Source organism: Anabrus simplex, chromosome 3, assembly GCF_040414725.1.
Source record: "Anabrus simplex isolate iqAnaSimp1 chromosome 3, ASM4041472v1, whole genome shotgun sequence".
NCBI lineage: Eukaryota > Metazoa > Arthropoda > Insecta > Orthoptera > Tettigoniidae > Anabrus > Anabrus simplex.
This window is the reverse complement of record NC_090267.1, coordinates 42,177,566-42,204,141: the sequence shown is the minus strand read 5'-3', so window position 1 is coordinate 42,204,141 and position 26,576 is coordinate 42,177,566. Positions and strand designations below refer to the sequence as shown.

The following is a 26,576-nucleotide window of genomic DNA, read 5'->3' as shown; positions in this document are numbered from 1 at the left end:
CATTAAAGGTAATATTTGTGTTAACTTACCTTAAAAATATTGCTAGCGGAAGCTCTGGTTGTATAGCCTTCCTGTAATAAGTGTTTTTTTCACCTTCTTTAGAACCAGGTCATTAAGCTTCACAAACTTTCATACCCCATTCGGAAAAAAATATAAAATTTGAACGGATCGTTCACCAAGTCGGGAAACAAATGAGAGACCATAGATATCCCTTCTGAAATTCATCGGATGAACCCACAATCGCGATCTTGCTTTCTTTCCGATTAATTATCCGGCGCAAAACTATAAATTTAACAAGCTCAATTTCCATTTCCAAGGCAGAAGGAAAACTGAAATCTATCCAGACCTTGTCCTTTCTTCTGGGGATGTGACTGGACTGGACGTGCTTGGTTTGAAACCACAGGACTTAACTAGACGGGCTTGGCCGTGACGGACCTAGACGTACCCAGACGTGACTGGATTGACTTGTAAAGACTTCCTTGGTGTGAAACCAGCCTAAGAGGTGTCAGTTTGTAGCGTGGATTAAGGACCACGGGCCTTACTTATTCCAGCCCACAAAAATTAGACAAAATTTGTGACTTCTGAAATTCTGAGCTAACACTTGAATACGGCACTTACTTCTAGGCTCTTGTCTTTCATTCTTCCTAACTAACCACCTTGTCCTCTTCCGACCCTAACGGTATTAGTTAGCGAGGCTAACGGATTCGATCGTCCAGAGATTCTTCGCACACTCATGGTGGCCATATGGTGTGACACTGTAGTCATCTTGTTCGAGTCCCGTTGGTGGAATAATGTTTGCCTTCAGAATATTGGCTGGCAGTGTGATCACTAATTGCATGCCAAAAGTCTGGATCAGTTCCAAACCTTTCCACTATCTTCATTTGAAAGGAGGACATATGACGCTGTTGACGGTGATTTGTCCGTCAGAGGGAGACGTTAAGCCTTGAGTTGACCGTGTGGTTTCATTCGACAGGAGTAGACAATGTGTCGACACCAGGATCCGCTACATCGTCATCAGCTCACACGCAGATGAGCATGTCTTCCACAGGTGTCGAATAGAAACTCCAGCAACTGACGAACAGAACACTCCCGACACAGGAAAACTGCTCCTCACGTCCCTTCCCTTTCTCGAAGTATTGGATCCCTTTCATCTTCTCTGTTGATTACAGCGGAATCCAGACGGACCCTCTCCTTGGGAGCGTGGTTTGGCGACCAATTATCTCCTAGCTGAGTCTAGCACTATTCACCTCGGTTGTACCACGTTTCACACGTTCACCTCTCTTGCTTGACCCTCCTTGGTTAACAACTGTTTTCGGCCCTTTTGTTTCATTTGCCGGTATATTCATATTTCGAAGGTTTGTATCGTCTCTTTTTTGACATAACAAAGTTTGTAAACTAAGACTACATAGATTTGAAGCACTGTGTAATGAAATTGTGGTGTTACATTCAGCCTTGTAACTCCACAACTGAAGGCAAAATACGAATGGCAATCAAGAAACTTACATGTCCCTGGAATGAACACAATGAAATATGGAAATAATGCTGTATTTTTGCGGGTTATGATAACATTTAATTCAATTCCAGACTGAATAAAAGCTTGTCAAAATTTCAATAAATTCAAAAGAAATATGAAGAACCATTTATGGAAAAAAATTAATACCCTTGGATTTAATTTGTTTAGTTAAACTTTTTATCAGGTTTCATTTAGAGCTATATGGTTCTGTTTATATAACTTTCTAAACACACAATTTTTTCCTTAAAAATGTATATTTAAAAAAATTAATTTACATTTTTATCAGCTCTGTATTATCAATTTCATTTTTTCTTTAATGTTATAAGTGTGCCAGCCTTTTAATGTACTGTACCAATAATCTCATGGGATCTTTGAAACAATCAAATAGAATAAAGTAAAAAATAAAGATTGTTTGATTGGAAATGTGGGAGAAGATAACTTTGGAATTCAAGAGGACAAATTGGGCACATGTTTATTTATAGAAATATGAATCAGGGATTGCAAGCATTTCCCTGTAAATTTCCAAGTCCCTAGGTGAACAAATGATATGGAATCTTCCACCTGGGAAACGGCCTCAACTGGAGATCACTGGCGATTAATTATAATTAAAATCTAAGTAAATTAATACCAGTTATATGCATAAGATTTCACCGGCTTTTGTGATAAAGGAAACACGTTATATTCTAGGGAAATTCAGTTTTTTAAATTCAAAATTTTGGCCATCAGCTTCTTCACATTTCGCACATCTTTCAAGTAAGTTATGAATACCATGCCAGGAAAACTGCTTGTCTTTTGCGGCAAAGCATTCGTCGAGCCATTTTCGGACTTCCTCGAAATTTCTGACGTGCTGCTCTGCGAGCGCGTGCCCCATTGATGCGAAGAGGTAATAGTCAGCTGGCGCCAGGTCGGGGGAGTACCCAGGGTGCGGAAGGAAGTCCCGTCCAAGCGATTTCAAGGTGTCTTTCACTGGTTTTGTTGTGTGAGACGGCGCTTTGTCGTGTTACAAAATCACTTTGCCATGTCTTCTAGCCCATCCAGTCGTCTTTTGATCAATGCGTGATTTAAATTAATCATTTATTGTCGATAGCGTTGTGCATTGATAGTTTCGCCGGGCTTCAAGAGTTCGTAATACACAGTACCGCTCTGGTCCCACCAGACACAAAGCATGGTCTTCTTTCCGAAACGATTTGTCTCACATTTTCTAATCGATAGAGCGTGTTCACCATATGTTCCTACCAGCAGACGATGACTTTTCACAGCATTTTTCTTTTGATTAAATCAGAAAAGCAACGCGTGCCGCAAATGGTCTTTTTCAGGCACAAACGTCGACATGATCACTGAACAATACAACACAGACGCTAGTGTTTGGGGGACTCACATTTGTGTATTGGTGGGTTAATGTCAGACGAACAAAAAGACGTATGTAACAAATTCATATGCTGCGTACTCTTCGCTGACGCCATCTCTCAGTGAAACCGCAAAAGACTTAAGTATACACCTGGTATTTCACTCACGCAATCACAGCTAGGTCATCTGGCAAGTTATCCTGATGAATCAAGCAAGAAGCTTTCGCAATCAATTTTAAATTTCTTTTTGAGGATTTACATTAATAATATTAGCTATATTGAGGTAATCCCATGACCTCTATATTGTGAAGAGTTTGCTGACAGTTCTGGTGTCCTTCATCAAGCAGGCTGATATACTCTTATTTACAATCCACTGCTAGCTGCTAGGGGACAGCCCTAAATGCAGATCAGTGGTATTGATTTATCTCTTAAAGTTAAGTGTCGAAATGAGGAGTCAGGAACCACATTCTTCAAGCACCAGACAGTCCTCAAAGGCCGCGATCTCAACCTGGAGCAGAGAGTATCCTTTTCAGTCCTTCTTTACGGAGAAGAATCATAGACACTGACGGAAGCTTCTTTGGGAATACTTGAAGAACAGACATTCCTGATGTGGTTCTGTCGCCGTATGATCCGGATCAGATTAGTAGATCGGATTCGAACCGAAGACGTTCTGTCACTTATGGGAAGTTATGCAAATCTTACGTGGAATTCCTTCCAGGGGACACATGTGTTCATTGTCATGCCAGGAACCCACATCCAGCCCTCAGAAATACATTTACTTTATACCCTAATGAAGAGTAGCACACGGCATTCTCCATTGCTAGAATATCTACTTGCATTGCTATTGGTCAATATAAAATGGGTTCTGACGTCATTATCGGCAATGATGAGAATTAGATTCCGTTACCAGCCCAGAAGAATAAAATTACAAGTAAATAGTGTGCCAATTTCTGTCATGAGAACACTGTCCCCTTCGAGAGGCTTTTTTCTATTGGCGCGGCGCATACTGTCCGCACGCTACGACAAAGGTTATAATTTACATTTACACACCTAGTCCACATAGAATTCGTTGTTTAAAAAGTTGTCAAAATTCACCTTTTCACCACTAGCCCACATAGAAAGCGTTGCAAAAAGTAAAATGTTGTAATAATCCACCTTTCCACCCCTAGCCCACATAGAATGTACTGCTAAAGAAAAAATGTTGTAATAATTCACCTTTCCGCCACTAACCAATATAGAATGCGTTTGCTGTCGCCCTAAGGCAATGTATGACATAAGGACGCGGCAAAAAGGAAGGTGTAATTCATATTTTCACCATTGGCAGAATAAAATCACAAGTAAATAGTGCACTGTTATCCACTTAATCTAGTCCCTGGAATGCGAACAGCGGCCCCTTCGGTAAGCTTCTATCTATGACCGCGGCGTATACTGTTCGCATGACGGGAAACAAGTTGTAATTCACCTTTCCGCCACTAGCCCCCATAGAAAGCGTTTGCTATCACCCTAAGGCAATGTTTGTCACGAGGCCGCGGCAAAAAGTAGGTGTAATTAATGTTTTCACCAAAAGGGAATTAGTGGTTATCTTAGTTACTAACTAGAGAGGCTGGCAGCTTTATCGGCCGCCCGACCACTTTCTCCGCGAGAAGTAAATAAACGACTGTCATTCCGCGCTTTGATGTCAGCGAAACAAGCGGTGACCCGAGGCACTAAGGTTTCGGGTATGCAGGATATATTAATGTCGAAAAATACATCTGATGACTGTTAGGAGCACATGGTTAGGTCTGTTCTCCTCAACAAACACGAACAAATGAGTTGATAGCAGGAAAGGCTTATTTCTCCAGTGTCGTGTGAAGTGAAAATAAATGTACTTACGCATGTGGGTTAAGTGTCGTGGCCGAGAACTCGTTGACATAAGATACGACAAAGTTAGAAATGATCCCTGCTATTGTCAAAGCTCCTGACAAACACAGTCCTACTTTGGGCCACTTCCACAGGGCAACCAAAACCAGAGGAGACACCCAGAAAAGCTGCATATCCACCGCCAGATACCAGGCCTGGTTTAAACACTGCAACAAAATGGCATTTTTGTGTATAGAGTTATACTATTTGTAACGTTCATCACTGCAACAGATGTAGGAAGAAAACTCATTAAAGATATGTTGCCTTCACTCCTTTCTCCCATCTTCCGGATTTTAAAGGGAGTCATCGCTGAAATTTGGAACTTCTACACATTACCAGTTATCAAAACCAACCTTAAAACACAGGTATATATTAATAAGACAGAGAACCACACAAATATGAAGTTGAGTAGTCAATGTTTTGCACAGTTAATAACAATACTTTTTATACACTGACTGACAGAGCAAATGCAACACCAAGAAGGAGTGGTCAGAACTTTATGCCAATTGCAGGGTAGACTGACGTCACTGAGGTATGCTCATGATGTGAAATGCGCCGCTGTGCTGCGCACGTAGCGAACGATAAATGGGACACGGCGTTGGCGAATGGCCCACTTCGTACCGTGATTTCTCAGCCGACAGTCATTGTAGAACGTGTTGTCGTGTGCCACAGGACACGTGTATAGCTAAGAATGCCAGGCCGCCGTCAACGGAGGCATTTCCAGCAGACAGACGACTTTACGAGGGGTATGGTGATCGGGCTGAGAAGGGCAGGTTGGTCGCTTCGTCAAATCGCAGCCGATACCCATAGGGATGTGTCCACGGTGCAGCGCCTGTGGCGAAGATGGTTGGCGCAGGGACATGTGGCACGTGCGAGGGGTCCAGGCGCAGCCCGAGTGACGTCAGCACGCGAGGATCGGCGCATCCGCCGCCAAGCGGTGGCAGCCCCGCACGCCACGTCAACCGCCATTCTTCAGCATGTGCAAGACACCCTGGCTGTTCCAATATCGACCAGAACAATTTCCCGTCGATTGGTTGAAGGAGGGCTGCACTCCCGGCCTCCGCTCAGAAGACTACCATTGACTCCACAGCAAAGACGTGCACGCCTGGCATGGTGCCGGGCTAGAGCGACTTGGATGAGGGAATGGCGGAACGTCGTGTTCTCCGATGAGTCACGCTTCTGTTCTGTCAGTGATAGTCACCGCAGACGAGTGTGGCGTCGGCGTGGAGAAAGGTCAAATCCGGCAGTAACTGTGGAGCGCCCTACCGCTAGACAACGCGGCATCATGGTTTGGGGCGCTATTGCGTATGATTCCACGTCACCTCTAGTGCGTATTCAAGGCACGTTAAATGCCCACCGCTACGTGCAGCATGTGCTGCGGCCGGTGGCACTCCCGTACCTTCAGGGGCTGCCCAATGCTCTGTTTCAGCAGGATAATGCCCGCCCACACACTGCTCGCATCTCCCAACAGGCTCTACGAGGTGTACAGATGCTTCCGTGGCCAGCGTACTCTCCGGATCTCTCACCAATCGAACACGTGTGGGATCTCATTGGACGCCGTTTGCAAACTCTGCCCCAGCCTCGTACGGACGACCAACTGTGGCAAATGGTTGACAGAGAATGGAGAACCATCCCTCAGGACATCATCCGCACTCTTATTGACTCTGTACCTCGACGTGTTTCTGCGTGCATCGCCGCTCGCGGTGGTCCTACATCCTACTGAGTCGATGCCGTGCGCATTGTGTAACCTGCATATCGGTTTGAAATAAACATCAATTATTCGTCCGTGCCGTCTCTGTTTTTTCCCCAACTTTCATCCCTTTCGAACCACTCCTTCTTGGTGTTGCATTTGCTCTTTCAGTCCGTGTATTTTGCATGGAAAATTATTATTGTGACAGTTTTGATTACTTTGGAGCTATATATTGGAAGAATTGTCCAAAATACGCATATACTTACAAATAAATCTCATTATTATTATTATTATTATTATTATTGCTATTATTATTATTATTATTATTATTATTATTATGCCGGGCTGAGTGGCTCAGACGGTTGAGGCGCTGGCCTTCTGATCCCAACTTGACAGTTTCGATCCTGGCTCAGTCTGGTGGTATTTGAAGGTGCTCAAACACTCCACCCTGATGTCTGTAGATTTACTGGCAAGTTAAGAAACTCCTGCGGGACTAAATTCCGACACCTCGGCGTCTCCGAAAACCGTAAAATTGAGTACAACCCGAGCACTTGCATCGTGTGAAAATGGGAATGCATGGAAAACCATCTTCAAGGTTGCCGACAGTGGGGTTCAAATCCACTATCTCCCGAATGCAAGCTCACAGCTGTGAGACCCTAACTGCACGATCACTGGCTCGGTTAATAGTACCTATGGGTTTTGCGGTCAGGTAAAAGCTATTGGATATATACTGTACGTGTCTTATATTTCATTATTCATGCAACAAGCCAAACACTGGTTTCGTGCTATTTCAGGAACAAAAATGTGAAGGTATCCTTCAACTGATAATAAAAGCAGAAATACTTTTCATTCCTGCACATATTGAAACACTATATGGAAATTTCAGATGAATCTAATACGAACTCTGGCATATTATACATGTCAGTGAACTGATAATATTTTAAGCTGGCAAAATGCAGTTGAATATCTTAAGAAACAGACTGCACCTGGACTGTAAGTTACTTCCTTACACTTCTATCTCTTTTTATGCACAGCGTAGGCAAACTACAAGGTAAATATATTCCAGGGGAATTATTGGAACGGTAGTCCGAAAGAACTTCGAAGCTAATTTTGTCTGATTGCATTAGAGAAAGAGGTGTGGGCCTGCTCTATATAACCCGAACCGCTACCCTTGAAATCAGGGATTTAGTGCTTTTAAAATGTCGTTAGGTAAAATATGATCACGGGATTTGAAAGAGAAAGGTTAAAATTGAAAATTGTATTTTTTTTCTTTCGTTGTTTCTTAAACTTAAGCAGTTTACCCTGCAGGGTTGGTTTTTGCCTCGGACTCAGCGAGGAGTATCACCTCTACCGCCTCAAGGGCAGTGTCCTGGAGCATGATACTTTAAATCGGAGTACAACTAGGGAGTTGGACCAGAACCTCACCAGGCTGTGTCATCTGCTATGTTGAACAGTGGTCTTGTGGGGAGATGGGAAGATTGGAATTTATAGAGAGGGAAGAGGGAAGGCAAGCAGTCGTGCCTTATGTTAGATACCATCCCGGCATTTGCACGCATGAAAAGTGGGGAAATCACAGGAAACCATTTCGAGGATGGCTGAGGTGGGAATCGAACTCTCCTCTACTCAGTTGACCTCCCGAAGCTGAATGGAACCCGTTGAAGCCCTCGTACAATTTTTAAAAGTTCGTGGCAGAGGCGGGAATCGAAGCTGGGCATGAGGTGTTGCCAGCTGATAACACCTACCACAACACCACAGAGACGAGCAAAAATTCATTTTCTCTTGGGCAAAAAAATTCCAACATTTCAGTCATAACTTTATAGAGTTATACTACTTAGGACTTAGTATTTCAATTATTTATCACTGCAGCACAGGTATGAAGATAACAGGTTGCGTTCGTTCTATCTTTCCGGATTTCAAATGCATACTACCTTTTACAGATGGCGTGCATTCACAGGCAGTAAGAACACATATAAGTTTCAAACAAGTATTACTGCACATTTAAATTACAAGCGAAGTGTCCATTCTTCCCTTTGTGATAACAACAAAAGTATTAGCTATGTGTGTTAAGTCCCAGGGGTTGCCTATCCGAGTCTGTAAATATATGCTCAGTCCACCCGAAAGGATGTAAGTTCGATTACTCGTCAGGAAGTTGACAAATTTCAGAAACGATGTTACCCTCCACCAACAGCGCGTGGCAACCCATCCAAATATTGACCACGCCCAATGTTGCTTAACTTCGGAGATCTCACGGGATCCGGTGTTTCAACACGGCTACGGCCGTAGGCACGAGTATGGAAAGAGTAATAATATGGATGGTGGAACTAATTCAGTGCTAGAAAACGCTTTGGCAATATCCAACTTGTTTCAAGTAAGAATTTACGACACACCACATTTTGATATCAGCTACAGCCCTTCTAGAAGCGAGAAAGGCCATGAATGAGAAGAAGTCGGAAGAAGAAGGACACGAGCAAGAAGATGAAGATCAAAACAATGTCAGAACGCACGAACTGGTCCACAGTGCTTTTGGAACGTAAAGCTATTTGCCATTACATCTAACTCTTCCACTCTTCTTGAACTAAAACACAGGTAAGGGATCCTTTCAGAAATGCACGATTTGAATGAAGAGGAGAAACGTTTATTTGTTTGATCCGTGGAAGAAAGCTTAGTGTTGTGAAGTACTGTATAAATTTTTACTATGGAAATAAGTTTGGGAACGCGGAAGAAACCTCCACGTGTGCAGCCACAGATTAAATTGTGTAGTTAAGATTGATTAAACAGACTGTGACTGACGGTGCTCCCTGGAAACGTTGGAGAGTGCACATACCATCCGGCCAATTCTTCCATTCCAGAAGTGTTGAAATATGATTCTTAAAAGGTACTTTTCAGGACCAGAGTTATCGGTTATGTCCAAAAACGTCTAAGGAATGTCACTTGTAAAAGAAGAACTGTTGCAAAATTTACGTAAGGAACATGGCTGTGATGTCCTTTGTGAACAAGAAACCCATCGAGCAGGCCCAGAATTTCTGGCATTCGCTTAGTTGTAGAGAGACCAAGTCAACGGCATGGAAGTGCAATATTTATCAAAACTGGTATAGAGGTCCTGTCCACTGGCATATCTGACTGTGCTGATTTAGAACTCCTTGCAGTTCAGTTAAATCGTTGCACTGTTTCTTCTATATATAAACCATCAAATTCGGCATTCCATTCCCAGAACGAACGAATTTCGACAATCAAGAAGTTCACATTGTAAATGGTGATTTTAACAGCCAAACCAACGTTTGGGGATATGAACATGAGAATGAAGATGGAGAGGCTGTGCACGAAAGGGCTGTGACCCTCCAGTTGCTACTGTTATACGGTGGTAAACTATCTCCTTATTTTAACAGCGGACGTTGGCAACGAGGTTATAAACCTGAACTAATCTTTGTTAGCGAACGAATTGCTCAGCATTGCGTGAAGATCATCGGCATCTCTTTATCACACACACAGCACAGACCCATTATATATCTGGTATTTTGATGCGGTACGTTCCATAAACGTACCATTCCGCATTCGATATAATTTTGAGAAAATGGACTGGAACAAGTTCAGTGCATATCTGGAAGATGCTATATCTGATGCTGGCACCTCTATGACTGACTACAACCTGTTTGTAGACGCGGTGAATAAGAGCTCCAGACAGTCAATTCCCAGAGGTTTTCGAATGAATTACGTTCCTGGTCTCAATCAACACTCTTCAGCTCTGCTGGCTTAATACATTGATGAATTCGAGATGAATCCCTTTGGTGAAGAGACTATGCAGAAATGTCTAGAGGTGACAACAATGTTAGCGGAAGATAAACGACTTCGTTGGATATCTATACTTGAAGAGCTGGACATATCCAAAAGTAGTCAGAAAGCCTGGCGACTGTTAAAGACGCTTAATAATGACTTCACAAAAGCACATGTACAAGACAATTTGTGCCCAGATGCCATTGCTCATCAACTTTTGCTCAATGGAAAAATAGGGGTTTATATGAATAGAGTTAAAATATAACGCCAGATAGACAAGGAATCTAGCCACCTCACTAATAATGTCACCCTAGAGGAACTTGAGAAAACCATAAAGAAATCCTAAAAGGGCATAGCTACAGGTCTGGATGATAATTATGAGAGTGGAACAAATAAAACATTTTGGTTCCGGAGCAAGGATGTGGGTTGTTGATTTCGTAAAGAATTGCCTGTCCATGGTGTGGAGGAAGTTTCGAGTGATATCTCTTTTGAAGCCAGGTAAGGATCCATTAGATCCTAAGAGCTACAGGCAAATATCATTACTTTGTCACCTGTGTAAGATATTTCAGAGGATCCTACTTGAACACCTCACATCTAAAGTAGATCAACAGGTGGGCTTTCGATCCGGAAGGAATTGCACATCACAGTTGCTCAATTTAACTCAGCACGTAGAGGATGGGTTTGAAAGACGTAAAATCAGAGGAGTGGTATTCGTGGACCTTACGGCAGCGTATGACATAGTGCATCATAGAACTTTGCTCACCAAGCTCTATTACTTCACCAGATACTATGGTTTCACGAAGATTGTTGAAACTATCCTGCATAACCACCGGTTCTATGTTGGGTTTCAAGGAACGTACAGTAGGTGGAGGGACCAACGGAATGGACTTCCCCAGGGCAGTGTCCTCTCGCCAGTCCTCTTTAACATCTACACGAATGGCCAGCCAAGACCTTCCTATACAAGAAGCTTCATTTGTGCCGATGACCTGGCTTTAGCGGCCCAGTGCGACGACTTTCAAACAACTGAAGTGGAGCTCTCAAATGCAGTTAAAGAACTTTCAGTGTATTATCAGAAAAACCGGCTGCTTCAGAACCCCCTAAGACAGAGGTGTGTGCATTTCATCTTCGAAATCGAGAAGCTACTAGGCAGCTGGGCGTGACTTGGGATGGTAAACAACTGGAGCATTCTCTTTACACAAAAGTACCTGGGTGTTACCTTAGTTCGGACCTTAACATACAAGAAACACTGTGTTAACTCTGGACAGAAAGTCTCACCCTGAAATAACATTATCCGGAAACTTGGTTCAAGCACATGGGGAGCCCACCCAGCTGTGTTAAGGACCTCATCTTTTGCTCTCAGTTCCCCTGCGGATGAGTATACATTTCCTGTCTGGTTTAGCTCAGCCCATACGAATCGGGTGAATACAGCCCTGAATGAAACATGCAGAATAGTTACTGGATGTTTGAATCCACCTCCCATTGAAAAAATTGAAGCTTGGCTGGTATTGCTCCTCCAGGCATTCGGCGAGAACTGCTTGAAAGGCAAAAAAGGTTGAAGGTGGATCTCAAACCACCCACCCGTTATTTGGCCATCGACCTCCACTCAGAGGACTGAAGTCCAGGAAAAGTTTACTCAATGTCTCCAAGGCTCTGGATAAACCAACAAGAAGAGCACGTTTTGATATGTGGCGAGCAAGAATGGAGTGTCTTTCTGACTGGATGATGCCTTCAAAATCTCCACCCCTGGTCATCATTTGGAACGGACAACCTGGAAGGCACTGAATCGGTTGAGGAGTGGAGTAGGTAAATCCAAGGATAACCTAAAAATGGGGTTATTAGAAAGATCAGTCAGAGTTCTGCGATTGAGGGAAGCAATAAACTACCCAACATACACTGACTGACAGAGCAAATGCAACACCAAGAAGGAGTGGTCAGAACTTTATGCCAATTGCAGGGTAGACTGACGTCACTGAGGTATGCTCATGATGTGAAATGCGCCGCTGTGCTGCGCACGTAGCGAACGATAAATGGGACACGGCGTTGGCGAATGGCCCACTTCGTACCGTGATTTTTCAGCCGACAGTCATTGTAGAACGTGTTGTCGTGTGCCACAGGACACGTGTATAGCTAAGAATGCCAGGCCGCCGTCAACGGAGGCATTTCCAGCAGACAGACGACTTTACGAGGGGTATGGTGATCGGGCTGAGAAGGGCAGGTTGGTCGCTTCGTCAAATCGCAGCCGATACCCATAGGGATGTGTCCACGGTGCGGCGCCTGTGGCGAAGATGTTTGGCGCAGGGACATGTGGCACGTGCGAGGGGTCCAGGCGCAGCCCGAGTGACGTCAGCACGCGAGGATCGGCGCATCCGCCGCCAAGCGGTGGCAGCCCCGCACGCCACGTCAACCGCCATTCATCAGCATGTGCAAGACACCCTGGCTGTTCCAATATCGACCAGAACAATTTCCCGTCGATTGGTTGAAGGAGGCCTGCACTCCCGGCGTCCGCTCAGAAGACTACCATTGACTCCACAACATAGACGTGCACGCCTGGCATGGTGCCGGGCTAGAGCGACTTGGATGAGGGAATGGCGGAACGTCGTGTTCTCCGATGAGTCACGCTTCTGTTCTGTCAGTGATAGTCACCGCAGACGAGTGTGGCGTCGGCGTGGAGAAAGGTCAAATCCGACAGTACCTGTGGAGCGCCCTACCGCCAGACAACGCGGCATCATGGTTTGGGGCGCTATTGCGTATGATTCCACGTCACCTCTAGTGCGTATTCAAGGCACGTTAAATGCCCACCGCTACGTGCAGCATGTGCTGCGGCTGGTGGCACTCCCGTACCTTCAGGGGCTGCCCAATGCTCTGTTTCAGCAGGATAATGCCCGCCCACACACTGCTCGCATCTCCCAACAGGCTCTACGAGGTGTACAGATGCTTCCGTGGCCAGCGTACTCTCCGGATCTCTCACCAATCGAACACGTGTGGGATCTCATTGGACGCCGTTTGCAAACTCTGCCCCAACCTCGTACGGACTACCAACTGTGGCAAATGGTTGACAGGAAATGGAGAACCATCCCTCAGGACACCATCCGCACTCTTATTGACTCTGTACCTCGACGTGTTTCTGCGTGCATCGCCGCTCGCGGTGGTCCTACATCCTACTGAGTCGATGCCGTGCGCATTGTGTAACCTGCATATCGGTTTGAAATAAACATCAATTATTCTTCCGTGCCGTCTCTGTTTTTTCCCCAACTTTCATCCCTTTCGAACCACTCCTCCTTGGTGATGCATTGTCACTGTCAGTCAGTGTATTTATGACTGTCAGTCCTGCCCTGTTCGTTGTACACTTCGAGACTTGACCCAAGCCACTGAAGAGGGAATCGGTGTTGCCCATTTCTGGGCAGAATTTGTGTGAAATATGTTTGTGACATAAGATGTACTTTGTTTTGTTTGTATATAATATCCTATTTATATTTTAAGTTTCTTCAAACCGAGCTCGATAGCTGCAGTCGCTAAAGTGCGGCCAGTATCCAGAATTCGGGAGATGGTATGTTTGAACCCCACTGTCGGCAGCCCTGAAAATGGTTTTTCGTGGTTTCCCATTTTCACACCAGGCAAATGCTGGGGCTGTACCTTATTTAAGGCCACGGCCGCTTCCTTCCCACTCCTAGCCCTTCCCTGTCCCATCGTCGCCATAAGACCTATCTGTGTCGGTGCGACGTAAAGCAATTAGCAAAAAAAAAGTTTCTTCAACACTCTAACACGTAGCAAATAAATAAATGGAAATAAGTTTAAGGAGCGAATATATATTATTTTCAAATAATGAATGTAACTTCATGGCTTTCCGGTCCGTCCAAAACATCAGTCATTACTTATACAGTACATAAGAAGACTTTAAAATCATCAGTAAAAATCTGTCAATAAATTCTGATCATACATTTATTTTACGAATTGGTCTAAAAAGTATTTTGTGGCTTACTCGTGTTGATATACACATCATAAAATTCAACCTTCGGAGTACTTAATGAAGTTAAAGTTTTAATTTTTCAAATATTTTTAGAACCTATACAACTACCCCAATTTTGAGTGGCCATTAAACTACAGAAGATATATGGCAACTTTCTTCTCCTAAATAGCTACCGGTAACAATATACTTCATATTGGCATAAAGGCTGAGAGATGAAAGTGTCACAGGAGCGGTCTTTTCTGGGAATGTTCTGAATTTTGAAATTTCGCATTTATATAATGGGAACCAACACCGTATTTAGAAATGCTTGAAACATCTTCGGAATGAGGTACCGTCACGAAAATTGCACTCTTCACGTTGTGCCGGATTCGCTCATTGGATGACAGGTATCGATTATATATTACAGATTGAGAATTCTCGCTAACTGACGCCTAATATTTCAGACTACAGTTACCGCCCGAACTAGGAAGCGAATGTCGTGAAAAATGCATAAAAATGACCCTATGATATTTTAAGCTTTTGATTTCACGGAAATATACACTGTATTGAACAGGTATTTAGAAAATAATAAGTAGCCACAATGCCTCCTGTGGTTTAGTAAGCAGTGTGGCCTTTGCAAGGAAACATTTACCACTTTTACAAGTTCTCAAAATGTTAAAAAAATTATAACACATAAACTTCATTCGATTTTCAACGGTTCAGTCTCATACGCTGTATTCCAACACGAATTGGCCAAAAATTATTTGCAGACCAATTCGTACTCTAACTAGGTGTTCATTAACTGATTTTAGCTGGTTTCTACTGTATAACATTACAATGTACCTGCAAAAAGGACGCACTACTAAACGAAGAATGAAATATTTCGTGCTAAAAGAATATCCTCAGATTCTATCAAATCACTTTGAAATACGATCAACATCCCAGTGAGCAAATATTTATTGGTAAATATGCCTTTAAGAGAGGTAACTTCCTTATCCGAAGCATGCCATTGTCGACCACGTCACCAGCCTTTGCTAGGCTAGGGAATAGGAAACCGAGGAAGGAGATCACTTGCAGAAGGAGGCCAGTTCTTTTCAGCCTTTTCATAGACAACCCACCCAAGAGGTCGCCGCACTGGTCGTAATGTTCTGACAGTTCTTAGAGAGATGACCAGTTACTGCCTGCCTGGGTGGGGAGAAGGGAGTCCGGAGTACGGTTGCTATGGAAACGTGGGTGAGCCAATGGAGATAAGCCAACAGACCGGCTCGCGTTGCTTGGAGTTGCCAAACCTCTCACTTCTGAGCTACGTACAAGTTGTACGTCCCCTTAAGATCCTCTCCCAATTTGGTTCCTCATCCGTGAATGAGAGACAGACCTTTAAATTCAGCTCAATCTTCTATTCACTTGTGAACTCATTCATCATTCATCCATCCACACTGGAGTTTTTCCGCCTTGGTCTGCTGGGGCTCCATAGATGTACGTTGAGAGCATTCAATTCATCCAATTATCCAATCACTCATTTAGTTATAGACTTGGGGAGAGAAGTGTTTATTCATTTATACATCATGAGAAGCTCATCCAGGCATCCGGTCATCCATCTATCCATTCATTCGTACAGTCACACAGTTAAATCGCAATGTTTATTGTAAGCCAAGGAGAAATCTGTAAGGACTCGTAACAATCTATATATATAAAAGCAAGTCGGGCTAGAGCGATGTATATATAAATATTTAAAAATGAAAAAAGACGTGAATTAATGAGGCACTTCCAGAAATCTCAGAAATTTGATACTTGGTACGGGAGAAACTGATGACCCCAGGATCCCTAGAAAAATCGGAAATTCTCAAAATTCCCTGAAGGGGGCACGCCAGGGGGGGCTCAAATTTTGGGCTCAGCATAAGAACACAGTCGTATAGTATATCCAAAACGATAACCTATAGGTTTCGTGGGCTTAAAAATTTTCGGGAATTTCCTCATTTTTATCCCCCATCCCCCCAAATCAAGATGGCGGCACAACCTGCCAGACGAGGTAGACAATTGAAATTTGGTGAAATTATAGCTTTTGGTCCCTAACCGACGGGAAAATTCCAAGATGTTCAAATTTTTCACTTTTACCCCCAAAGATATCGAAATATGGAGGCAATTTTAATGACTGTGCAGACATTCCTTTTGAGCTATTTTGTGGCTAAACGGTAAATCGTATCACAAAACGGATGGCACAACGTCGCTTCAATTCGGAGTGATCTACAACTTTGGTCCGGTGTCATTTTGTCGAATCTCTCTCCCTTATACGTTAAATTTGGCCGTATTTCTGGATTGTTCGTAAATTTGGTGTTTTTTACACGTATATTTCATTGTTTGACACACTTATAAGAATGATAGGATCATCACGTTCGGTGCGCACATTGGCACGATTAAGGGACATATGTGTACCAAATTTCATGATTCTAGCTTATACATAAGTAGGCAAAAAGTAATGTAAAATGTTAAAAATGCACCCAAATTTCACCCTATTCAAATTTTGAACTCAATTTACCCCCTTAATATGGGAGATACGAGGATATGGTTTAGAAACAAACATGTAGGGCCATAAATGAGGCGTCTGATGGCGCAAACCGTTTCTTAATATCATAAACCGTTTAGGAGGTATGAATCTCGAAGTGGAAGTCTGCACTTTTCAACGTGCTCATGCTTATCCGTCATCTATATATATATAAAAGCAAGTCGGGCTGGAGCGATGTATATATAAATATTTAAAAATGAAAAAAGTCGTGAATTAATGAGGCACTTCCAGAAATCTTGGAAATGTGAAACTTGGTACGGGTAAGCTGATGACCCCAAGATATGGCCAGAAAGTTCGTCTTATCGTACAATCTGTTTTTCGATTTGATGTACCGTTTAGCAGCAGTTATTCTGTAAATGATGGTTAACATCCTTATACTTCCGTATGACGACTATATTCTATTATTGACGTCGATTTGTAGCAATCGAGAAAGTGTTTGTCTGCCATTGGTATTAAATACATTGCAAATCGATAGTGACTCTCAGAAGGAGGGCTTCTGCTATTGTTTTCAGTCCTCCCCACATCGACTTTGACAGGCAATGAGAATGGGGTCGTCCTCCATCTCTTGTGCACTATTTTAATGCATAAATCCCTTCTCGATTCGACTAGCAGAACTCTAGGGAGCGTGTCTTCCATTTTAAATAAATTGACCCGTCTAAAATGTGACTGACGATAGGCATAGTGGCCTGCTAATTATAATGGAATCTCACCCACTCGGTGTGACTGGCAGGAAGCTGACTGGCATTAGAAAATGCGTCTGCCATTATAAAGATAAGAACGCAACTCACTTTTGACTGGCAGTAAGGAAGGTCCTTGCAAATAAAATAAAAGTTCCTCAACTGTAATCTATCTGAAAGTAGGAATTGGGGTCTGCCATTGTAATGAAACCTCCCCAAATCGATTTTAGCCGCGCACTAGGCAATGGGGTCTGCCGTTAAATGAAAATTACTTTCTTCGTTGTGAATTGCAGTAAACAAGTCGACTTGCCGTTATCATCGCAATTCCGCAAATCACACTTTCATTGGAAACGACGTCTGTGGTTTTCACAATACTGATTCTCGGATAAAGCCAAGACAAACCCAATTTAAAAATCTTATTCACTTAATGTGCACTAATTTACTTCGATATCCGTATACAATGTAGAGTACCGTAGCGAAGCACGGGTACATTTGCTAGTAACAAATAAAATACTCGCGCAAATTTATAACAAGGGTAAGATACATGCTGTTTTTGACTATAAAACACTGTTAATGTGTAGGAAAAGTTAAATATTAAGAAAACTCTAATTTAGATATTGGGTGTAAATAGTAAATATGTGTACGTTTAATTTTGAGGTAGTAGATAAGTTTAAATGTAATAAGAAAATCATGAATATATCAAAATAATTGAACTGCAATAAATAAGTACTCTCGCATCAATTCCAGGTGATCCTGAACTAGGGGATAGGAGTATTCAATACTTCCCCTTAACACAATAGTCACCACCACCAACTGAACTGTAATCGAACCCACGTCCTTAGCAGTGAGTGCAGCACGTATTCAGCGCATCGGCTAAGTAATCCCTGATCATTCTCGGCTTAAGGTAAAACAGATACAATGATATTTCACTTACCGGTTTATCTACAGCCTGTTCAACGTAGTTCTGGACATAGAGAAGATTAAGCCACCAAGTGTCTTCACAATTAGACTTCATCAAGTCTCGAGCGCTGCTCCAAATAGGGCCAGAACCAGCGTACCGCGCCAAAGAAACTTGCAATAGGATTACGATTGCAAGAGCGGGAGTTAGCCTAGGATTACACAACAATGTGTTAAAATTAGGATTATGATGTGCAGGATCTAAAATTTACCCAAATATGCAGACAAATGTGCTCTTAATAATAAATAAATATTACTCAAATATGGAAAATACGAGGGACATAAATAAAGTAATGGTAACTTAGTCCAGGCAATCGCAGGAGGTCGGGCATGAGCAAATAGGATATGGGAGTGGTCAGTGTGGGTTGTCGGTGTGTAGTGTGCATTTGAAGGCATCCAATTAGGAGTGTTGTTCCTGTGTGGCGTTGAAGTGAAGAGTGTCAATTTAACCGCTCTAAATCATGTTTTCCAAAGGTGATCAGCATTCCTGGTGTAAAGTCCAGGTTACCCGTGGAAAAATGCACCAGAAAGTTATCGAGGATTACGTGGAGCATGCGACGAGAACGCATTACCGTATAGGGGTTTGAAGGAGTTTCGAGCGGGTCGGAATGAGACAGCGGATTTGCAGCACACAGGTTGACGGCCATTCCTCAAGATCAGACCATCGATGGACTGCCCGGGAATTATCTGCGAAGTTGGTCTAAGTCATCAAACGGTGTGGCCCATACTGACCATATGTCTTAACATGAGTAAATTTGCTTCCCATTGTGTTCCACATCAACTCACCGACGTTCAGAAATGGCACCGGTATGCACTGGTTGGCATCCACCTGGACAGACACCCCAACGAAGGACACGCATTTCTGCAGCGTATTCATGAGACGTGGGCTCAAACCTACGAGCCTGAATTGACGCGTCAAGCGAATGAAAAGCGTCACCCAGTTTCGCCACGTCCACAGAAACTTCGACAGGAACCCAGGTGGGTGAAGCTTACTCGTTTGTTGATTGGGTGTTTTGCCTGAGGGACAATCCGTCTACAGTGACTACTGTTGCGGATTTCTGGAGCGACATCGGCATCCGGCTATGCGGCGCAAACGTTTACGTTCATTGCGACACAATCGCTCTGACGTGCGTTGTCATGTCGCAAACAATGTCAGGCTCTTATTTCAAGGCGGCATTGAGAGTTCCTGGAACGGCCTCCGTACTCACTGGACATGAATCCTTGTGACTTCGACCTGTTTTCGAAGTTCAAGGAACCCCTACGAGCCCACCGATTTCATGACGTGTCATCAGTACTCCACGCAGTAGAGCGGTCCGTCACTGTCATCAGCAGAGTACACCTTGCCAATGGTACTCAACGGCTTCGCGACATTTGAGAATATGTAATAGACTTTGTGGGTGACTACATTGAAGAAGTGTAATGCGATTGTACCTGTTAGTTCTTTTTTTAAACATTACGTTCTATCAATATCCTTTATTACAGCCCTTGTATGAGCAAGCATGTACTTTTAATCGCTGATTTTTGCCACTAGTTATTTTATTAAAGGTAAAATTCATTATACGAACGTTTTGGTCTGCTTCAGTTAATTTGCTCACTAGTTCTTTTATTTTAATTCCATTAGTCTCAATCGTAATTTCGTTATCAATCATTAAACTGTGTTCAGTGCCGAAGATATTTTAATTAATAATGCAGTCCTACCCATAGGTGCCACAGACTACATCCTGGAAACCAATGAAAACTGTATTACTTGTCGGAATGAATAATGTACCGACAGTCGGCCTGGACACAAAATATTTATTCGAAGTAAACTAAAGAGCAGGGAAAGAAAATATTTCTTCTTCCCCATTTATCACAACATTTATTTGTCTAGCAGTGTCGCTATGCTGATGGGCGTTGAAACACTTTATAACAATCACTTTCGCTTCGCACGATTTGCAGAGGATTTTTTCTTCGGTAGTTAAGCAATCACCCCCTGTGGGTGGGGGCGGTAGAATAACACCCACGGTATCCTATGCCTGTCGTAAGAGGCGACTAAGAGGGGCCCCAGTGGCTCTGAACTTTGGAGCTGGGTTGGCGACCACGGGGCCCTTAGCTGAGTCCTGGCATTGCTTCCACTTACTTGTGCCAGGCTCCTCACTTTCATCTATCCTATACGACCTCTCTTCGTCAACTCTTGTTCTTTTCCGACCCCGACGCTATTAGGTTTGCGAGGGCTAGGGAGTCTTTCATTTTCACGCCCTTCATGGCCCTTTTCTTCCTTTGGCCGATATCTTCATTTTTCAAAGTGTCGGATCCCTTCCACTCTTCTCTCTGATTAGTGTTATATAGAGGATGGTTGCCTAGTTGTACTTCCTCTTAAAACAATAATCACCACCACCAGTTAAACAATCCTCTCCGAACACTTTAATGCAATTTTAAATTAACACATTCCTCCAGCCACCCTTGTAATGAATAAGACACAGTCATTCTGTATTTATTTTTCTTTCACGGAAGAGAGGCCTCAGGTTCCTACGTGATCTATTGTATCATCTTGCGTTTTTCTATCGCTGTTTGTGTGTCAACTGTTTCGTCATATCAGCGGCAGTGCTAGGTGTGATCTCTTTTTAATAGCAATACATCTTGGAGCTAAATCACGATGAATCACAAGAATGGAGGTAAATATTAGTAATAATCTCTTGTTTTTTAGATCAAGTGTGATAATCATGTATAACGTGATGCTTGTACAAAACAAAACATAAACTCTCTTTCAGATAATTGAATTTTAAGGTTGCAATACTTGCATTCGTTTTATCTGTATCGTGGATGATATATTGGGACCCTACAACTTCGTTTGTTCCGCGGATGCAGAGTTGGTCTCGGCCCACAATTGGCTACGGCTGGTACGTGGTCCGACAGCTCTACACTCCGACGGGCCAACCGAGCAGAGGAAGGAGGCCACACTCCTGTATTTGGGAGTCGGTGAGAGGCTGGTCTTTACCGTTGGCTGTCCTAAGAATAGTTTTCCGTGGTTTTGCATTCTCCTGTACTAACGTGAAGACCGCGAGACTTCCTAGTGTAGGCCACGGCCATCAATCCTCTCACCTTCTCCGCACATCTCCTTCTCTGATACAAATCACCTGGCCTGAGAGACAGCTTCACCGTCTAGGAGGCTCACCTCCTCCTTCAGGGGAATAATCTATAAACAATCTTTTTTTTTTTGCTAGTTGCTTTACGTCGCACCGACACAGATAGGTCTTATGGCGACGATGGGGCAGAAAATGGCTAGGAGGGTGAAGGAAGCGGCTGTGGCCTTAATTAAGGTACGGCCCCAGCATTTGCCTGGTGTGAAAATGGGAAACCACGGAAAACCATTTTCAGGGCTGCCGATAGTGGGGTTCGAACCTACTATCTCCCTAATAGTGGATACTGGCCGCACTTAAGCGACTGCAGCTATCGAGCTCGGTAATCTATAAACACAAGAAAGTACTTCGTTGTACTCAATAAACACATTATCGTATGTTGAGAAGTATATTTCCTTACACAGGCAACAGGAGATTGGTTCTGTATTTCTTTATCCTAAATATCTTGTATAACTACTGAAGTAGTTTTTAACCTATTGTGGCGTCTGTATTTCTGTATTCGGTTAATTGATGTTACGTTTAACATTAATGTTAGTGTTCGAACTGCATGGAATATCTGAATTCTTGGTTAGTGGAACCTTTGCAATTCCGATTTGGAGTTTCATAATGACCAAAATAAATCAGATATTCAAACACCAAAACTTCCTGCTGATGATGAAGACGATGGTGCTATATTCATGAATATTTGAAAATTCTATTCAAAAGTGAGTAAAATGGGTCTTAAATACTTTGTTGAAAATTTTAACTTGTTTAGTAACATGAAAACTTATGTATTTGTGGCCTTACAGTAAATGATATTTTAAACGAAATGCGGTTCGTCTTGGTAGAGACCTAATGTGTCAAATGTGATGCATACTCTACTGAGTACACGAAACTACAGGAAGTATTTCTTCATGAAAATGACTTGTTGGGTTCCTAGACAGTGCACATATGACAGCTTTCATGTTTGGCTCCAAAACTATGGACTCTGGTCACTAGAGGGTGAAACATTCCTTTCCGAACGCTTTAACACAATTTTTATTTTGACACTTCCTTCAGGTAAAAGAATTCCGTGTAATTTGGGAAACCAAACTTTAAACGTCCATAACTCTATTGACCGTAATGAAAATTTTTCAAATTAGTACAGTGTATCAAATGATTCCTTTAAAATAAATGTTAATATTATTTTCAGGGATTGTTTAGAAGTATTGTTTCTTATAAAATTTGTTATCGTATGATTTGGGACCGATAGTATGATACTTGGACCAGGAGATCTTGTTATTTGGACTCGTAAATTTAAACACTTATACGTTATTTAAGGAATTTATTATGAAATACTAAACAATAACACATAAGACACTATGAATTGTGTTTCCCACTTTTGGCATGTAGCACAATGGTAAAGTATGTCATCCTGAATTTTGGCGCATTATTCATGAGCCCACATTTTCTAATAATTGCACCGAATTTAATTGTCATCATAATAATTGTCACATGTAATGTTAACTGTTTTTGATTTTTTTCTTGCGTCTTTAGCGAACAATTTATTCCTTTTTGGGCAGTGTTAAGTCGGTGTTGGTCGTACGGCCATGGTCTCCCAAACGACCGCTACTCAGCCCGAAGGCCTGCAGATTTCGAGATGTCATATTATCAGCATGATCAATCCTCTTGGCTGCAATTTTCTTGGCTTTCTGGATCGGAGCCGCCATCTCAACGTCCGGTAACTCTTCAATTATTGTAATCACGCAGGCTGAGTGGACCTAAAACCAGCCCTCAAATCCAGGTAATATCCATGGCCTGGCCTGGAATTGAACCCAGGTCCTCCGAGTAAGAGTCAGACACGCTACTCCTACACCGCGACTCCGACCTCACATTATAAAACATATTATTTTAGAATCATCAGTAAACCTACGAAGAAACATAATTATTACAATTGTTTCAATGGTCATAATTACACATTCCCGAGCAGTCCAAATTACAGGACATGCGAAGATGTAATCAAAAACTAAATAATATTAAAATTATTTCAAATTTATCAATGGATCTATGTTAAAATCTTCCCTAAGTAGTTCATCAGTATTTGTAAATTCTAAACAAACCTCTGGGTTTGAAATAACTATTTCGCAGTGCAGTTACTTGTCACTGTATAAGCTGACAAGGATTTTGAGCATTAAATTTGTTTTCCTCTTCCCGTTTAACCTTAAGTCCATTAGCAAAGCAACTTCCAGGAAGAAAGCTACCCTCAGCTACTCTTTCTGACCTAGCCTCAGACAGGGGATGACCAAACTTGAAAATATCAAAGATGTTACCGGTCCAAATTACACACAGGTCCAAATTACACGGACTTCTATCCGTTTCCATTTATATCACTGTTAGTGTAAGTATTAAGCCTTCAAAATCGCCTCTGTTGGAATTTTTTAGAACGATCACGGGAGAAAAGTAATTCAGGCACTACCTGGAATGGTAGCGAGCCACAAGAAAATAAGCCATTGTGGTATTTGCTTGTCTTTTAACAAGGATGACATTACAGTGGACGTAAATACCCGCACTGTATTTCTTCCTTTGCAGGAAGTTATTCTAAATGTAGTGATGTGAATACAGAGGAGATACAATAAGCGTCAACTATACAGATCTGAAGCCTGAACATTCAGGTTCGTCACAGTGTCTCAATCACATTTTCATATTGAACATTGGGGATCGCACACGAAGGAAACAATTTTTTCCCTGCAGAATACAACCAAAATATAACCTTAAAAACTAAAGTAAAACATGGCTAAAACAATGGACATTTGTATAATATGCAGAATTCTGTATTATCTTCTTCAGACATATATGGAAATAAATTTGGTAATTTTAACAACTATGTTGAAGGACATCCCAAATCTCGTTAAAATTCGTAACGATTAATGATTGAAAGTTATAAATAAAATCTCACCTTATATATCTGTGTATGTAATACATAGGTACGTTGAATGTATTGGTCTTCGGTACTTTCTGGAAAAACATGTAGCCAACCAGCAAGCCACTCAGGACTAGAAATGTATCCACTGAGAGATTTGCGTTAGTTATCCATAGATATTTCCAGTCAGACATCTGTAATTTAAGAATATATATATCAACAAGCACAAGTCTTCAGGCAGAAAGTAATTCAGGAAATCATAATCAATCATAGGATACCTAATAATATATAATAATCAATCAATACTGGTCTGCATTTATAGCAGTCGCCCAGGTGGCAGATTCCCTGTCTGTTGTTTTCCTAGCCTTTTCTTAAATGATTTCAAAGAAATTGGAGATTTATTGAACATTTCCCTTGGTAAGCTATTTCAATCCCTAACTCCCCTTCCTGAAAATGAAAAACCTACAACCTGTTTTCCAGTCATTGACCGCGTCAGGGATGGAATGAATGAAGCAGGTATTGGCTATTAGTACTATGGGTTCGCCACTCCCAAAGTGATTTATTAATGACTGATAGATGCTATGAATTGAGAATGAAGAGTGTTGCTGGAATTGAAGATGACAGGGAAAACCGGAGTACCCGGAGAAAAACCTGTCCCGCCTCCGCTTTGTCCAGCACAAATCTCACATGGAGCGACCGGGATTTGAACCATGGTATCCAGCGGTGAGAGGCCGACGTGCTGCCGTCTGAGCCACGGAGGCTCCTAGAACTCCCCTTCCTATAAATGAATATTTTTCCCAGTTTGTCCTGTTGAATAATCCAACTTTATATTCATATCATACTGTGTGTTTAAAGCAGATATGGAGATAACCCACCTGATATCCACGACCATTACAAAAAGGAAAGAAGTAAAGGCATCATCATACAGGCCATGAAGTCCTTTGGAGGGGCTGGGGGGAGTCAAAACTTCCACACACCTTAACCTCAGCAATTAATGGCATAGAGTGGTTAACTCTACGCCAGGCCCACCTTTGAACCTAGGAATTAACCCGGTATTAATTTTTCATGTAGGCTGAGTGACCCTCAGGGTCATGTGCACCTCCGGGTGTTGAAATCTCGTTTCTCGAATTTTTAGGCTTCCTGTAGCGGAATCGAACCCACGTCATTCTTTGTTGTAAAACGGACACGCATTTACCCCCTCAGCCAGGCAAACCCTAGCAACTGAAGTGGTCGGCCTCTTAATCAGGTCATATGAACAGTATTACTTTAATCTGTTGCTTCGATGTAAGCGGTTTTGAGTTTAAACTCAAACCAACAGCCGGACCACCATAACCATCACGGTGAACACTGTAGATTCAAAACGTTGCTCATGTTCATCCTCTGTTTACTAGTCGGCGTCACCTAACGATGGTACCTAAGGAAGCACCAATCTAATACTATATTCAATTTCGTGTACTGCCGCCTACAGTGTAGGCAATGCGACGTACACTTGTGTACCACAGTGAATAACTTCTTGGGCTAGGGGTAATAGAGCAGGCAGCACAGTGTACACTTACATGCATGCATTACAGTCAGTATATTCGTGCACTGGCGCCTGCAGTGTAGGCAATGAAACGCACACTTGTGTACCACAGTCAGTAACTTCTTGGACAGGCGCTAACAGTGCAGGCAGCACAGCGTACACTTAAAGGTATAGCTGGGGACAAAACCTGACTGTCTCAGTTCCTATAATCGAGCTGGAAGCCAGTAGTCAATCACACCCTGCACCCTGCTGAGTTAACGAGTTCTAAGTGATCCTGGTTTGTTTTGGAGAGGCTACCAAACCACTTTCTTCCCCACTCTCTGTAGTATTTACCCTTTCTTCGTGTCGAGTGCAGTTCCTGATTTGGAAAATCTGGCTGAAGTAGAGGCAGTAAATCCTATAAGTCGCTAATAGACACCGAGCTGCCGCTGGAAAGTAGTGGTGTGAGGCGAGGTCGTCATGATTTGTCCCCAACTATATGTACTACAGTCAATATATTCGAGGACTGGCGCCTACAATGCGACGTGCACGTATGTACCACAGTAAATAACTTCTTGCACTGGCGCCTACAGTTTAGGCAGTACAGTGTACACTTACATCTATACACTATAGTCTATATGTACGTAGACTGGTGCTAACAGTTCAAGGATCACATAGCATTTTGACCTGCCTTTACGCGTCTTTTTCCCGTCTTG

At 42.6% G+C, this 26,576-nt stretch overlaps 1 protein-coding gene across 1 annotated transcript in view; it reads right to left on the bottom strand.

Annotated features, from left to right (window-relative positions):
* LOC136866636 (nose resistant to fluoxetine protein 6) overlaps positions 1 to 26,576 on the bottom strand; it is a 278,908-nt gene that overhangs the window by 59,690 nt on the left and 192,642 nt on the right. The window contains exons 6-8 of the mRNA XM_068226571.1: positions 24,396 to 24,553; positions 18,340 to 18,514; positions 4,732 to 4,925 (exon numbers count right to left, since the gene is read on the bottom strand). Of these exons, the coding sequence (XP_068082672.1) occupies positions 4,732 to 4,925; positions 18,340 to 18,514; positions 24,396 to 24,553 (527 nt within the window). The remainder of the gene's footprint in view (positions 1 to 4,731; positions 4,926 to 18,339; positions 18,515 to 24,395; positions 24,554 to 26,576) is intronic.